We start from the raw sequence: 16,411 nt of genomic DNA on the forward strand, positions 1-16,411 counted from the left end.
GTAAGTAAGTAAATAAATAAATAAATAAATAAAGGTATTGTGTCTGTCTACAACTAAAAAGAAATATTTTTTAAAAAGCATATTTCAAGACCCAGACCTCACTGATCTCTCTGAAGTCATGAGTTTGAGTCCTAACCTTTAGTCAACCTGTTGTTTTTCTTGGAAGACAGAATAAGATAACTCATTTCTCTTTGATGGGCTTGTGGCTGAAACCATGAACCCACGGATTCTTCTCTATGGCTATTTGAAATCATCTGTTGACAACCTCCCCAACTAGTTTCCCCTTTGTACGTAGGGACTGGGCTCAATCACCTTTCCATCCCTACCACCTGACATGTGGAATTTGGTTCCTTGTGGGTTGACTTTGTTTCCTGCACTATGGGTTCCAGCCGCAAGAACCTTATTTGGCAAAGACATTGCAAATAAACACCCCAAACCTTCCTCAGCATGGGAGGGAGGAGACTCCGCTTCCAAATTGGTTTTAAACTTGTTTCTAACTAAAAATTCTATATGAAGTTTTCAGCCTTTATAGGAAGGGTACTATTTAGTCAGGCTTTTATACATTTGTAGAACAATTTTTGATTTAGATGTTCATATCCTGACCCCAAGAAATGAGAGTCTTGCTCTGTGGGGCTTTCTGAATACCACTTCTCCTTGATGTGCTCATTGCCTCATTGTCTGACCTGCCAGTCAGTGGCCTTCCTTCCTGCCTGTGAGCTTTGTTGTTATGCCAGGCAGGGAAGAAAAGTATTCAGCAGGGCTGTGTAAATAGGTGTGGGAGGCAGGGGAACCACTGATTAAAAAAGAGTGGGCAGGGCCGGGTGGTGTTCAGGAGGGAGCTTCCAGGACGGTGTGAAGTTGCAGTGCCCCAAATCTGGAGCCTCTCCCTGTCTCCCATCCACTCCTACCTTCTTTGATAAGTCTGCATTGTTAGCAGAGTCCGAATGGATTGCCACCTCTTGGGTTTTACCCTGTAGTGTAATGAGAACATGCCAAGAAGACTCAAAGAAAGAGTCATGTGCTCTGTTGGCCATGTTCTCAAATCTCCCTCCATAGCTATTTTGTAGGAAAAAAACTTTAAAATTAGATCTCATTAAAACAGTAGTCAAGAATGAATCTTATTTGTGACATACTTTTAAACAGCAAAGAGATGCTTTAGAAAACAATTCTTGTTGGTATTGAATGTGCTCCTCCTTGCTCTTTCCACCCACAAAAATGGTTAATGAGGCCGGGCACGGTGGTGCACACCTGTAAATCCCAGCAGCTGAGGGTGCCGAGGCAGGGGGGATTGTGAGTTCAGAGCCAGCCTCAGCAAAAGCGAGGCCCTAAGCAACTCAGTGAGACCCTGTCTCTAAATAAGATACAAAATAGGGCTGGGGATGTGGCTCAGTGGTTGAGTGCCTCCAGTTTAATTCTTGGTATTACCCTCGCCCCCCCCAAAAAAAAAAATGGTGAAAGAGGATACCCAGTCATGTGCCTTATAACGCCTCAACCAATGGCGGACCGTATATATGATGGTGGTCCCACAGATTCCAGTGGAGCTAAAAAGTTCTTGTCACCTAGTGATGTCACAGCCATCTGGTGGTAGAAGGCATTCCTCACATGCTTGTGGTGATCCTGTCGTAAACACTCTTCGGCACTGCCAGGTGTACAAAGACAATAACATGAAATTATGTGCAATATGTAATTCTTGATATACACAATTACGTTATTGGTTTACGTATTTACTATATCATGCTTTTCATTGGTACTGGAAGGTTACTCTTACTTATTATAAAAACAAAGTCCACTGTGAAGCCCCTCGAAGTGTCACCTGGCCACTGCTTCTCATGCCTTCTGTTCACCGTGTCTGATGGTCACATCACAAGAGTTGGCTTCTGCCATCTGCAGTGCCCTCTGCCATATTCACACAGTGACATGTCCCTGTCCTCGGGGGATGCTTAGCTGTATTTGCAGATCAGTTCCATATTTAGAAGATAATGGCCTGCAGATTACAAAGTTGTGATCTCATTGTCATCCTGGAATCTTGAGAGGAAGATGCTAAACAGGAGTTGTGGACTGAAATGCCTTTTCACCTCCAAATGAAGCTGTGAAACGGGAAGGGACCGAAGTTCCCCATCCTACCTCGCAAGGTACCATGAGGAGCCGTGTTTTATCATGCTGCCACCCTACACATCCTGAGTAGGGGATATTTACTTCTATCACATCTATGAGCCAAGTTTTTCTTGGGTTTGCTTCTGTCAGAGAATATTTTCTGATCTATGTTATTATTAAAATAACGACAGGGCATGCTCCATGTGGCCGCGCATGTCCACCAACGCACTGGCCTTGAGCATTGTTCTGTCAAACATTCCATGGATTCAGAGCATGCATTTCTCTGGAGCAAGTCTGCTGGTGCTCCACTGGTTCCTGTGCTCCTGGGGCACATGAGAGCTTTCTGATTTTGCTGATATGCACTGGTTCTTTTTGTCCCTGAATGACGGGAGCACTGGCCAAAGACATAATCAGTGCTCACGACACTGAGCCAGTTGGAGTGTTGCTCTGGGTCCCTGATCCTCAGCTCTGTCCTCATCACCTTCTTGCCTTGCTTCTGCTTCTAGCCAGGGGTCCTCTTTGCACCGCAGGATGTATTGGGGTGGAATTCCAGCAAACGGCTAATGACTGATGCTGGTCAGCCCTTCACTAACAGCCAGTACCATTTCAGTTCCCAATAGCTTCTGCTAAGAACATGAACCAGTGGCTAAATAAAGCTCTCTATTGGGTAGAAGTGCCAAGGTCAATGCAGCACACTTGATCTCTGTATCCGCACGTTCCGAACCTGTTCAATCTGAGGATGCACCCAGTTGTGGATCAGAGATATTCAGGAAAAAAAATTGAGTCTGTACTGAGCACATACAGATATTTTTCTTGTAATTATTTTCTCAACAATTAACATCTTATACAGCATTTCCCTCATATTGATACGTACTCTAGAGATGACTTAAACTACATGGGAGAATGCTTGGAGGTTATATGCAAATACTATGCTACTTCATGTCAGGAAGTTGAGCATCTGTGGCTTTTGGCATCTGAAGGGGTTCCTGGAACTGATGTCCCAAGGATACAAAGGGGCTACTGTACCGATTTTCAGATTGTGTTGCATGGTAGCTGCTGTCTGGAGCGCGATTCTTAGCTGGAGTTGGGAGAGCTTTCTGAACAAGGCAGTGATGGGTCTTTGGATTGCTACCTCTTCCTTTTCCACTAGAGCACTGACTTCCTGAGAATCTCCCTGTGACACAGGTGGCCCTCAGCCTTACCTCCCACCACCTACCCTTCCTGGAATCCCTCCCCTCTGCCGGCCCCTTCCGAGGGTCTGCATCCACATCTGCTCTCCCAGCTACTTCATAGGACAACTCAGGGTCTTGTAAGGGCATATAAACATTTGAGAATATTCAGGTGTCTCCTATTCCTTCTTGTTCCTTGTTCTCAAGTCACCCTTAGACTTTCAGAGTATGGTCTGGAATTAGGGCCTGTGCGTGGATCAGTGGACTTTTGCGTACATTCTCTTACATCAGTAGTGTTTTTTTTTTTTTTTTTTTTAAGAGAGAGGGGGGGGGGAGAGAGAGAGAGAGAGAGAGAGAGAGAGAGAGAGAGAGAGAGAATTTATTTATTTATTTATTTTAGTTCTCGGTGGACACAACATCCTTGTTGGTACGTGGTGCTGAGGATCGAACCCGGGCCGCACGCATGCCAGGCGAGCGCGCTACCGCTTGAGCCACATCCCCAGCCCCGATCAGTAGTGTTTAGTTGATTCATTCCAATGGTTTTCTATTTCTCTTAGTCTGTTTGTGCTTTGTGAGTTTAATCCAAGTTTTCAGGGTTTTGCAGAGTGGTGTAAATATTTCTAAATAACTAGATTAGCATTCTGATAAAACACTGTCCTTTCCGGTTACATTATCTTTTTTTTTTTTTTTTTTTGTGCCAAGGGATAATGTTTTGATTCTGGGTAGTAAAACGGGCATAAATTACACTAGTTAAAAATACCCTGGACGCTGGCTCCTCACCCTCTGCCTTTGGGGAACAGATTGCTTTTTCAGGCTGGCCGCAGAGATGAAAATTCCTCATCCATCCTGTGCTTCCTACATGGCTTCTGAAGCCGTCCTTTCTTTGATGATTCTAATGAAAACACGTGAGGGGGAAAGTGACTTTCCTGCTCTTTTCCTATCTGATGGCACTTGCTTCTCATGATGAACACTTTATCTAGAGCAAGACCCCCTTGGAGCAGGTAGAGTTGCCGGTTCTCTTTTCCTGGTAGTTTAGCGTGAGATCAGATGGTTTGGGTGGCTTCCTTTCTCAGGTGGCCTGGCCAATCTGTCCTGCTATATGGCTGGGGATATGTAAGCCACTGAAAACTGCCACCGATCTTAGAAAGTTTAAACCTACAGGCAGCTGCCAGATTTCTCTTCTTTCCAACACGCCCCTACATTCTCTGCCAAAATTCTTTACCCAGGGGGTTCTGAACACCCAATGAGAATCACAGTTACATCTGTAACACCTGTAAAAAGGATTATAATTGTTACCTTTTAAATCCAAGTGGTAGGTGTGTAACTCAAATCACTTTCTTAGATAAAAATGTGGGGTATGAGGAAGAACAAGTGGAGCAAGCCAGTAGACCAGGGAGTGAGTTGGCATCTCTGGAAGACTTTTCTGAAAACATGGAGAGGGATGGGAGTGAGCTGCCCATGCTCCATCGAGGTGCGGCTGGTGACAGGGGCAAAGGGGCAGGTAAAGCTTTGCGTGTGTCCTCAGTGCTCCTGTGGACACACGCACTGGGCTTTGTGTCATTTATGAGGCAGTTTGGGTTGTGAGGGTGAGACTGGTGGACTTTTTTTTTTTTTTTTTCCCAAGTTCTGGGAAATAAACCCAGGGGTGCTCCACCACTGAGCTACACCCTCAAAACTTTTTAAAAATTTTTTTTTTTTTTGGTGCCAGGAATTGAAACCAGGGTTGCTTAATCACGTAATCAGCCACAACCCCAGGCCTTTTTATTTTTTTATTTTGAGACAGGATCTTTCTAAATTGGGTAGGGCCTTGCTAAATTGCTGAGGCTGGGCAGGGGTTGTAGCTCAGTGGTAGAGCGCTTGCCTCAGGTTCGATCCTCAGTACCGGGTTTGATCTTCAGCACCACATACAAATAAAATCAAGGTATTGAGTCCATCTACAACTAAAAAAATATTTTTAAAAAACAAATAAATTGCTGAGGCTGACCTTGAACTTGCCATCATCCTGCCTCAGCCTCCTGGGTCGCTGGATTATAGGGGTCACCACCATGCCAGTCTCCTTTATAATATTTTTCTTCTTCTTTTGAGACAGGGTCTCTCTAAGTCGCTTAGGCTGGCAATGAACTTGGAAATTCTCCTGCTCCAGCCTCCCAAATAGCTGGGGTTACAGGAGACTGGTGAATCTTAAGACATAAATGGGAAACAAGAGGAAACTCCGTAACTGTTCACAGCTGTGGGGAAATTCACTGGGAGGACTTTGGATTCTCCTGTTTACTGTGTGAAGAGCTTGAATCAATGGTGAAATGATTTTTTGTTCAGTATTCTTTTTTTAAAAATGACATGCCGGCTATGTGTCATTCATTTTTTTAAAACATTCACTGTTGAGTTTGCCCAATGTGAAAAACCCAAAGTGCCGTTTTTCTGACTGTGCATGGTGTGGTCTTAGGTCTGTATAATGGCACCACAGAGGCTGTGAGAGGGTCCAGGGGACTGGCCCTGGGTCTCCCACTGTGAACCAGCACTACTTAATCTCTATTATACAGTGGTAGCTTGGTGAAGATTTTTGTTTTTATAAAATTCCATTGATTGAAAAATGTTTCAAAACCATCACATTAGGGAATTGATGTTATTATCCCCGGAAAATAAATTGTTTCTTTTTTGAACAATCATTTTGGATTTTCATATCTCAAAAGAAATGAAATGTGTGTCTTCTTTCCTGTATCTCATTGGGTCACAATTGAATGGGTCACATTTCATCCTATTGAAATGCTTAGAATTCCTTTTTTAAAAAACAAAAACAAAACGAGTTTTTGCTACAGAAAAGGTTTTTGTGTCATAAACATATTTTCAGGGGTGGGGGTGTAGCTCAGTGGTAGAGCATGTGCTTAGCATGTGCAAGGCCCTGGGTTCCATTCCCAGTACCAAGACACCTCCACATATTTGTTTTTACATGTTTTGTAACTTTGATTTCACAACCTCTGGGCATGTAACTCACGAACTAAGGAGTAATATCTTACATATGTGACAAGAAACGTGTTTGTATTTCAGACAGCCTTGATTGGCACAGTTGCTCTGCCATGTATAAGCTCTGAGAACTTTGGCTGATAACTTTTCAATGTCTCAATTCATCTATAAAATGAATAAAATTATCATCCTGGTTGTAAGAGATTAAATGAAATAATATATGTGAAGGCATACAATGAACAGTTTGAAAATATCTAAACATTTTGAAATTATCTGTAAAACTTTTTTTTGGTGTACAAATGTTTATAACATCTTTATCATAATAAAAACTTAACATTTCAATCATTTTAAATCTAAATTCAGTGGTGCTAAATCCCTTAAGGGTTGTGTAGCTATTACCACTATCCACTTCTAGAACCTTTTCAGCATCCCATGCAGAAACTCTGCACCCATTAAACAATAATTCTTCATTTCCCCCTCTCACCACCTGGTAACTCCAGTTACTTTTTTTTTTATCGCTATGACTTTGACAACTTTAGGTACTGCTTTTAAGTGCAATGAAAGCATTTACCATTTTCTGTTTGGCTTATTTCACTTAGCGTAATATCTTCAAGGTTCACCCATATAATAGCATGTTAGAAATCCATCTCTTTTTAAGGTAGAATAATATTTCTTTGTATGTAAATACCATATTTTGTTCACTTATCCATTGATGGACACTGGAGTTGGTTTACCCTTTTGGCTGTTGTGAATAATAGAATAGATGTACAAATATCTCTTTGAGACCTGGCTTTCTGTCCTTTTGGGTATAGACCAAGAAGTAAACTTGCTGGATATTATGGTAATTCTTTAACTTTTTTGAGCAACACCTATTTTGAGTGTTTTTGTGAACCTGTTGAACTGGTTGCAGTGATGCAACTCCTAAATGGCATGTTTACTAATGGTGGCACTTCCCTCCCTCCCCTCCAGCTTTATTAGGCTCTATGTGACAAATATAAATGGGGTCCCTTTGTAGTGGACAGTGTGGTATTCTGATATACCGTGTATACATGTGAAATGAGTGAATCAAGATCATTAGCATTGTGTTGGGCTGGGGTTGTAGCTCAGTGGTTGTGCCCTTGCCTAGCATGTGAGAGGCACTGGGTTCGATCCTCAGCACTACATAAAAACAAATTTAAAAAAAAGGTAATTAGCATATCATTGCCTCACATATAAGAACATTTAATTCTACTCAGCAATTTTAAAGTATATGATACATTATTGTTAACTATAATCCCCAGACTGTACAGTAGATCTCCAAAACTTATTCATGCTTTCCAGCTCAAACTTGGTGCCCTTGCCCACCATCGCCCCAGGCCCCTGCCACAGTGGCCTTTTTAATTCCCAAAGCTGGCATGCTGTGCGTTGGGACAGTGAGGTGAGGTCAGCTTAAATTTCAGGACTCCAGGAATAAATACCTTGCCAAGATAGCAAGCTCTCCAGCCCAGGCTTCTCAGAAATGTATTAGCTGTACCCTTAGAGATCATGGAGGATGAGCATGTGCTCAGCTGGTCCCCACATGTGTTGGTGAAACAATAGCGGTATCAATGGATATAATGTTTTCTGCTTTGGACCTCTCTGCAGGGATTGAGGAGACAGAAGAAGGCTGAAGACAGGCTGATGGGCTCAGTTGGTAGGCTCCACTACCTCACCATGACTGCCGAAAACCCCACACCTGGAGACCTCGCTCCGGCCCCCCTCGTCACTTGCAAGCTCTGCTTGTGCGAACAGCCTCTGGACAAGACGACCACACTCCAGGAGTGCCAGTGCATCTTTTGCACAGCTGTAAGCTTTCCTTGATGCTTTCATTATGAGAAAAAGGACAAAGGGAAAAATTGTGAGAGTAGGATACATTTCTGTGGCTCTTTGAGAAGCCAAAGCTTGCTCCAATCTGATCTTGCTTTGGAAAACAACGTCACATTTGCTTCGCTTTCCAAATAGGAGCTCACATGGTAAATCCAATGTTTAATGGTTTTTTTTTTTAGTAAATATGATGTATATATGAAATTTAATTATTGATTGAATAAGTACAGTGTGTTCTTAAGATACTAGTTAAGGAACAAAATAGAAAACACTTAATATCTCTAAGAAGCTCACTAGGTTTTGAATGATAGAAAATCAGGTAGCAATTTACCAAATTTTCTTTCATAGCCTTGCTCACCTCCTACAAAGACATGATATACTATTATTTTACTTTGTCATCTTTCCTTTCTTTCTATGGTATTCTGAATCTTCTTGTTCCACAGGAGAGAACCCCAGAAATCTTCCTGGGGTGAGCTTCTCTCTTTTAGGTGACACCAGGTATTAATGCCTGTGATCCTTATTACAAGTTTCCTTGAAGGTCAGTTGGTTAAGGTATAAAGATAGGAGACAGACTGCTGAGTTCCTGCAGAATACAAAGATGGCAGAGAATATTGTTACACTGTTTGTTCATTCAGCACAATTCTGTTGAAAAGTAACTGTGTCCCAGGAACTATTTTTCAGGGGCCAGGATTTTATTAGAGAAACAAAACCTGGAATGGATTTTTGTTCTTAGGAGCTTATAGTCTATCAAAGAAAGTTATACTACGAACAAATATCATAATAAGTAGGTAAGTTATCTAGTATTGAGGAAAAAAGATTTCGGGAAAATGTAGAGTCTGGCAAGCGTGTGTGGTCTGAGGGCATATGGTGGTTTCCAGTCGGGTGGTCAGGAGCAGGCTTCACCGAAACTTGTATTGACATTGCTTCTCCTTCCTCATCTTGCCTGTGTGTGTTGCTTTGTAGGAAGTGAGGAAATGACCAAGTATCTAGAGCAACTTCCGTTTCCTTTGGTCTTGCTTTGTTTCGGACTACTGTCCTTCAGAAACTATTATTTCTCTTTCTCGCACATGTTTCTGACCCTTGCTAATCCTTGAAACAATGAGTCAGAAGCAACATTTGGTGAGAATTCATGATGGAAATTTTCTCAGAGGGTAACTGGTGTTTGCAAGCAGGATATGGAATTGAGTTTTTGCTGTGAGGTTTCAGGGCAGAATTTAAGTTTGTGCGTCAGCATTGGGTGAAGAATACCAGGCAAAGCTTATACTTCTTATTTGTAAATAACCATTGCTGACATATTATTGTTTCAATAGATTTTAGTTCCTAATTAAAAGCAGCACAACTACTTCTCATTTCTCCTTCAGCAATTTGGGAGTAGGAGTCAGTACAATTAGATTATTCTGTCATTGAGATTCATCCCTCCTCAGTGTTAGGGAGTGCCCAAAAGCAGAAATCAAATGGCTTAATATTTTCAGTGCCCTCCCTCTTTAGGAACTTTTATATCTGTAGGCATCAATCTTCCCTGGTCTCCTATTAACCCAGTGATCTACTAAAATAGGAAGTTGTGTGTGTGTGATCACATTAGTGTCTGGACATTTGTGATTAGAATCAGACTTGTCTGAAATACTATGTTAACACTTTGTTTTAGTTATAGATTTACTTCTTGTTTTTTCACAAAAATATTTTAAAATGTGTCTAATAGCTCCACACTTAAATTTTCATTCAAATTAAAGATATCACATATCTTTTGTTTTCAAGGATGAAAAGAAATTTGTAACATTTTTTCATATGCTACATTCTCCCAATTTCCACTTTAATCGGATGATGACATCTCCCAGTGTTTGACTGGGAAAGACTTCTTGTGTGTACCATATTTTAAATACAGCTTTACTGGTTTTGCTAAGAATTCCCCTCGCCCTCCCTTTCCCCTGAGGAATAGCCAAATGTAATGGTCTACCTGCTAAATTTGGTGGTGTACCACTATGTTTTCATGGATTTAATGAAGTTTTTAAATGTTCTATTTTTGGCTGTTCTTCCTAAGAGGAACCTCTGGCCATTTTGCTGGGAGCTTAAATTCTTTTTGCTTCTAAGGTCACTGTGCTCCAGTGCTAGCTCTGTCTTAACTCATCTGTGTGAATGGGCCCATGACCAATCTCCCTGTTTCTCAGTTGTAAAATAGAGGTGCTCCAGCTGTGGGGGGCATTGCATTCTGGGAGTGCAGAATGAGTGGATGTGGCGCTGTCTTGACTAGTCCATGTTCGCCCACTCATTTCCTATCTTTAGGGAGAACTGGCTTCTCTCCATGCCAGTGTGTTCCATGGACTGGCAGCTCTGTGAGGCCAAGATGATTCTTTAATAAAACATTCCACAGTTGGATTAGTTTGGAAACTGCTATGTTTTTTCTTGGAGGAAAGTAATGCAAAGTTGTACTTTGGAGGCTCTGTGAGAACTTAGGGTGAAAGGAAAGCAGGGGGACCCTGTGTCACTTCTTATAAGTACCTTGTGAGAATCAATTGTGCCACTGGAGTGCCACCCCCATTTAACTTCTGATGAAGGGCTTCTGTTGCACCTTGCCACCTACTGACTTGTCCGCAACCGGTGCTTTGAAGAACATGGCTTTAAATTATGTCATGTAACTTCTAGTGCCATAAACAAATTTAGAAAAGTAACAGGATGTAAGATCAACATACATCACTTTCTTATACTCCAACAATGAGCCTGCTGAAAAAGAAATTAGGAAAACTATCCCATTCACAATAACCTTAAACACACACACACACACACACACACACACACGTGCACACACACACACACACACACACACATACACATGGGAATTAATCTAATGAAAGAGGTGAAGGCCCTCTACAATGAAGACTATAGAATACTGAAGAATAAAGAAATCGAAGAAGGTGTTAGAAGATGAAAAGACCTCCCATGTTTTTGGATAGGCAGAATTAATATGGTCAAAATGGCCACACTACCAAAGGCATTACGTAGAATCAATGCTATCCCAAGGAAAATACCAATGACATTCTTCACAGAACTAGAAAAGGCCGTTCTAAAATTCATTTGGAAAAATAAAAGAGCCAGAATAGCCAAAGCAGTTCTGAACAAAAAGACTGCTGCTGGTGGCCTCAATAATACAGGACCTCAAATTATACTACGGGGCTTTAGTAACAAAAACAACATAATACTGGTGCCAAAAAAGACAGGGAGGCCAATGGACGAGAAGACACAGAGATAAACCCACAGAAGTACAATTACCTGATACTAGACACAGGTGCCTGAAGCACATGTTGGAGAAATGATGCTGCTGGAAAACCCGGATCTCCATATAGGAGAATGAAACTTGACCCACATTTCTCACTGTCATGAAAGTCAGCCCAAAGTAGATCACAGGCCTAAGAATCGTCCTGGAAACTCTGCAATTGCTGGAAGAAAATGTAAGGCCAGCACTCCAGCATGTTAGCACAGGAACCGGCTTCCTTAACAAGACTCCTAAAGGGCAAGAAGTAAAACCAAAAGTTAGTAAGTGGGACAGCATCAGATTAAAATCTTCTGCACAGCAAAGGCAACAGTTAAGAATGTGCAGAGAGAGCCTAGAGAATGGGAGAAGATCTTTGCCACCTGTTCCTCAGATAGGGCATTAATATGCAGGATAGGTAAAGAACTCAAAAAGCTGTGCATGCGTGTGTGTGTGCGCGCGCACACACACACACACACCCCCCATCGAATAATCCAATCAATAAATGGGCAAAAGAACTAAATAGACACTTTTCAAAAGAAGAAATACAAAAGGCCCACAAATATATGGAAAAAATGTTCAACATCTCTAGCAATTAGGGAAATGCAAATCAAAACTACCTTGAGACTTCATCTCACTCTAGTCAGGATGGCAATTATAAAGAATACAAATGATAAGTGTTTCAGAGAATGTAGGGGAAAGATATGCTCATATATTGTTGGTGGGACTACAAATTCGAGTATCCATTCTGGAAAGCAGTATGGAGATTCCTTAGAAAACTAGGAATGGTCCCAGCAACTTGGGAGGCTGAGACAGGAGGGTCACAGATTCAAAGCCAGCCTCAGTAACTTAATGAGGTCCACAATAATAATGTGTCTCATAGGTAATTCTTGATTAAGCAACTTAATGAGACCCTGTCTCAAAATATAAATAAATAAATAAATAGGGCTTGGGATGTGGCTAAATGGTTAAACACCCCCGTTTCAATCCCCAGTCCCAAAAGCAAAAGACAAAAAACCTAGGAATGGAACCACCACGTCACCCAGCTATCCCATTCCTTGGTATACATCCAAAAGATCTAAAATCAACATACTACAGTGATGCAGCCATATTGATGTTCACAGTAGCAAAATTCACAATAGCCAAGCTCTGGAAACAACCTGGGTACCTCTCAACAGGTGAATGGATAAAGAAAATATTAATTAATATTAGTCATAAAGAAGAATGAAATTCCTAATAAATGAATGGAACTGGAGACTAGTATATATAAAACTTTAATGCCATTAGAAAATATTCAACTAAATTATAAAAAAAAAGAAAGAAAGAAAGTCAAAGGTCAGTTGTTTCTCTGATATGTGGAAGTTAGTCCAAAATAAGGGGGTGGGGAAGAAGAAAGAAAAGAAAAAAGGTGGAGGGATTTCATCAAAATAGAAAAAAGATCAAGTAGAGTAGAGAAGGGGATTGGGAGGCGAGAAGGGGCTGTATGGGGAAGAACAGTGGAATTAATCTGACCTAACTTTCCCATGTACATATGTGAATTTATCTCAGTGAATCTCACCATCATGCACATCCAGAAGACACTAATAATGAAAAAAACTATAAATAAATAGTAGAAAGATCATTAGAGTAAAGGGAAGGGTAGAAGAAGGGGGAGAGGGGAGTGCTGGAGACTGAATTAGAGAAAATTATATTCCATGCTTTTATAATTGTGTCAAGATGAACCCTAATGTTATGTGTAACTAAAAGGAACCAATAATAATGTGTCTCATAGGCAATTCTTGATTTACAGGGCATCCAGAGAAAGAAATGTGATGGAAATTGGTTCAAACAAACTATTGATGTATCTAGTTTCTTGTTAAAGGATATTCTGTGTGTGAAGATAGCTTCTGTTAGACTGTCTTCTCAGCTTTAATACACAGAAGAAAGGATAACGTAAGAGAAATTTAATATATACGACAAAATAGGCATAACTCTCACTGGCGTGATGGAAGTTATTTGGAGCATTAAAGAGCCCAAGAAGTTGATGTTTTGGGGTTGGAGAGAGAGGTGCTGCATGATTGGTTGTCCTGTTCTGAAAGTTAGGTCCACAGGGATGTTAGTCCACTAATGATATGGAAAGAGCATCTGTTTCTGTTTTTATCACCTCTTGTTTTAAATAATCCAAATATGAAAATTCACTTTCTGACTTTTGCAACTCACTCTTTCAGGTAATATTACACAATTTTAATTCAAGTGAAAGAAAAAAAATGTTCATAAAAGTCAGCTATCAAAGTAGTGAAAATCCATGGGTTTCATCTCTCATGGGCAAGATTTGTCTCTGATTTATTTTGGATGCTATTTCTGTCAGCCATGAATTAAGGAATAATGAAAACACAGTTGTTACTTGTTTTTATAACCCAGATAATTTCACCTGAAAAGAGCTGGTATGTTGGGCATGGCCTATTTACCTTTCAGATTACAGACAGGATGTGCTGAGCAAAAAGAAAATAAAGTCCAGCCATATTCTTGCCTTTTTCCATTACATTTTATTGGCTCTGGGCAGTTAGAGCTCCTTTTACTATTCATTTCTCTCGGTCGAATGGATTTTCCAATGTTTAAAAAGTGAGAGGAAATATAAAACTTTTTAGACCAAGCCCTACTTTCCCTAGGGGCTTGTTGGGTGACCTTTAAGAAAAGCCCACAGATGGCCTGAGACATCTACAGTTGGGAAGCTTTGGACCACGTGTGCGTGTGTGTACGTGTGTGGACCAGCACGTATGACTTGGGTTGGTAACTTGGAAAGGAAGCAAAGAGCCTGCTGTGCTTCTTTTCTGGGTTCTCTCTCACCTCTGCGGCAGGAGAAAGGAATGCTCTATTCCTCGTCCCTTCCTTTCCTCCTTGCAGTATAGTGCAGTGGTTAAGAGTGCAGATAGAAAGAAGCCCAAACTCAAGTTCAGGCTTTGCCATTTAAACAGCGGTGCTTGATTTGGGTTCTTTAATTCTTTGGCTTTTTTAATTCTTAGCGCCCTCACCAGTGAGATGGGGGAGGGAGGGGTTGAAAGTGCCTATCTTGGGGGATGATAGGGAGCATCAGATGAGAATTCCAGGGAATCTTCTAGCCAAACTACGTGCCAAACCCGAGGAGTAAGTTGACATTGTTGTTTGTCTTTTCCTTGCTAAGTTCCATTGTATAACAGCTGCTTTTTCACAATGGTTTAGAGAAAGGAAAGCCTATAAAGATGTGACTAGCTTCCTCTTTAGCCTTTTATAAAATGGTGGTTATATGTAGGTGATTTCAACCTCACAACTATTCCGAGACACCCACAGACTAGCAATTAGGAGATGAGGGGGTGGGGAGAGAAAGAAAAAGGAATATTTCTCTTCTGGGTTTGTCCAAAGTGTGGCTTACATCTGGAGTTTTAAACTGAAATTCCAAAATGTTGGTGGGGAAGAACAAAATAAAACAAATACCACTTTAAAAGTGAATCAACAGGGACATTTCTGACGAATGTAAAGCATTCAAATGGGAAAGTGTCTCAAGCTGCTGTTTGTTTAAGGAACTTACTCCCAAGAAGAATTTAATCATTTATTGGCTTGATAAGTTAGTCAGGAATAATATTAGGAGTCTCTTATTGAGAACTCTCTGGAACTGCTAGAAACAGTGAGGCATCTTATTCCAGGCTGTTTTCTGACCATGTGACCTGCCAGTCTGAAGCTTTGAAATCCTCCAGCTCTCAGATTGCCATGCCGTGCATTTCTACTGTCATGTTTAACTAATTAGAACAAACTAAAAAAGAAAGAAAGAAAGAAAAAGTAAACTCTGCCTGTTCAAAGCATCTATTCTGTATGTCTTTGGCTTACAGTATATTAGCTTTCAAGGTTAGATTTATGTTTTCCCTAACTTTTGAGTGGTCAATAATAAATCAGTCAATTTATCTTTGTAAAATGACTTCAATACACTCACTCTTGTTTATATCTGTTAAAAGTTTTAATGAGCCAGGAATGGTGGCACACACTTGTAATCCCAGCAATTTGGGAGAGGGAGGCAGGAGGATCAAAGTTCAAAGCCAGCCTCAGCAATTTAGCCAGGCCCTAAGCAAGTTAGCAACACCCTGTCTCAAAACAAAAAGGACTCAGTGGTTAAGTGGGTTCAATCCCCAGTACTGAAAGAAAAAAGTTTATATACACACACACACACACACACACACACACACACACACACACATAATAACTTTTGTATTTATCAGATAAGTCACCAGCTTGAAATGACAATTTCGATTTTGTGCTTTCCCATTGACAACGGAACTGCTACAGGACCAGATGTCATCTGAGGAATAAGAGCAAACAGTAGCAGCATGAGAAATGGGTTAGGTGACTCAAGGAGGAGTGGCTTCCTGAACCTGTGATCTCATCCACGCCTAAGCGCACCCCTTGCTTATTCAAGAGCAGCAAGAGGAAACTGCACTATCAAGGTCCTAATGACCTCACCATAGCATCACAGTCCCAGAATTGGAAGGAACCTTAGATCTTCTTGTTCCTAACCACAACCCCAATCAAGGAAGTCCTTTTTACTAGATGCTAGTTACCCATAATTTGGAATTTAAAAGAATGGGCCTCAAGTTCAGTTGCCTGGTCTTCATTCATTCAACTAATCTTTACTGTGTCATGTACCATTCTGATGGTTGGAATATAATGGTGCACAATTCAATCAAGGCCAGATTTTTAAAAATGGTGTGACTTTTAATGCATGATGCAGATACTAATAAGTTAATACAGAAGTCAGATGGTGATCTGTGTTCACAGAACGTGAAGCAGGAGGGGGAGGCAGTGAGTGCTTTGGGGCTGGGCTTTCTGCTTGATGTTAGACAGTCAGGACGTCTCATTGATAAGGCATTATTTGAGCAGAGACCTGAAGGAAATGAGGATCAACCATGTAAGTACCTGGGGGAAAGGATTTTAGGCAGAGGGAAGCAGTGTGGAGTTGTGTTCTGATACAGTAGAGACAGTGTGCCTGGAGGGGTGTGCATGCACATGCGTGTGGTCAGTGGGAGGTGGAGTGAGGGCGGTGCTGTTTGGCTGGTCTGCACCGTAGAACCTATAGGACTTTGCAGGCTGTGGACAA

The 16,411-nt window shown here is 41.2% G+C and overlaps 1 protein-coding gene and 1 non-coding gene across 4 annotated transcripts in view; both read left to right on the forward strand.

Annotated features, from left to right (window-relative positions):
• The window catches only part of Rnf144b (ring finger protein 144B), a 159,645-nt gene that overhangs the window by 77,412 nt on the left and 65,822 nt on the right, over positions 1-16,411 (forward strand). For all 3 annotated transcript variants that reach the window (XM_026402176.2, XM_026402175.2, XM_026402174.2), the window contains exon 2: positions 7,848-8,048. In XM_026402176.2, the coding sequence (XP_026257961.2) occupies positions 7,884-8,048 (165 nt within the window). In that variant the 5' untranslated portion in view covers positions 7,848-7,883. The remainder of the gene's footprint in view (positions 1-7,847; positions 8,049-16,411) is intronic.
• Positions 6,116-6,195, forward strand: Trnaa-agc (transfer RNA alanine (anticodon AGC)). The gene has a single exon. It is a non-coding gene; the product is annotated as a tRNA-Ala (tRNA).

Source organism: Urocitellus parryii, chromosome 8 (assembly GCF_045843805.1).
Source record: "Urocitellus parryii isolate mUroPar1 chromosome 8, mUroPar1.hap1, whole genome shotgun sequence".
Classification (NCBI taxonomy): domain Eukaryota; kingdom Metazoa; phylum Chordata; class Mammalia; order Rodentia; family Sciuridae; genus Urocitellus; species Urocitellus parryii.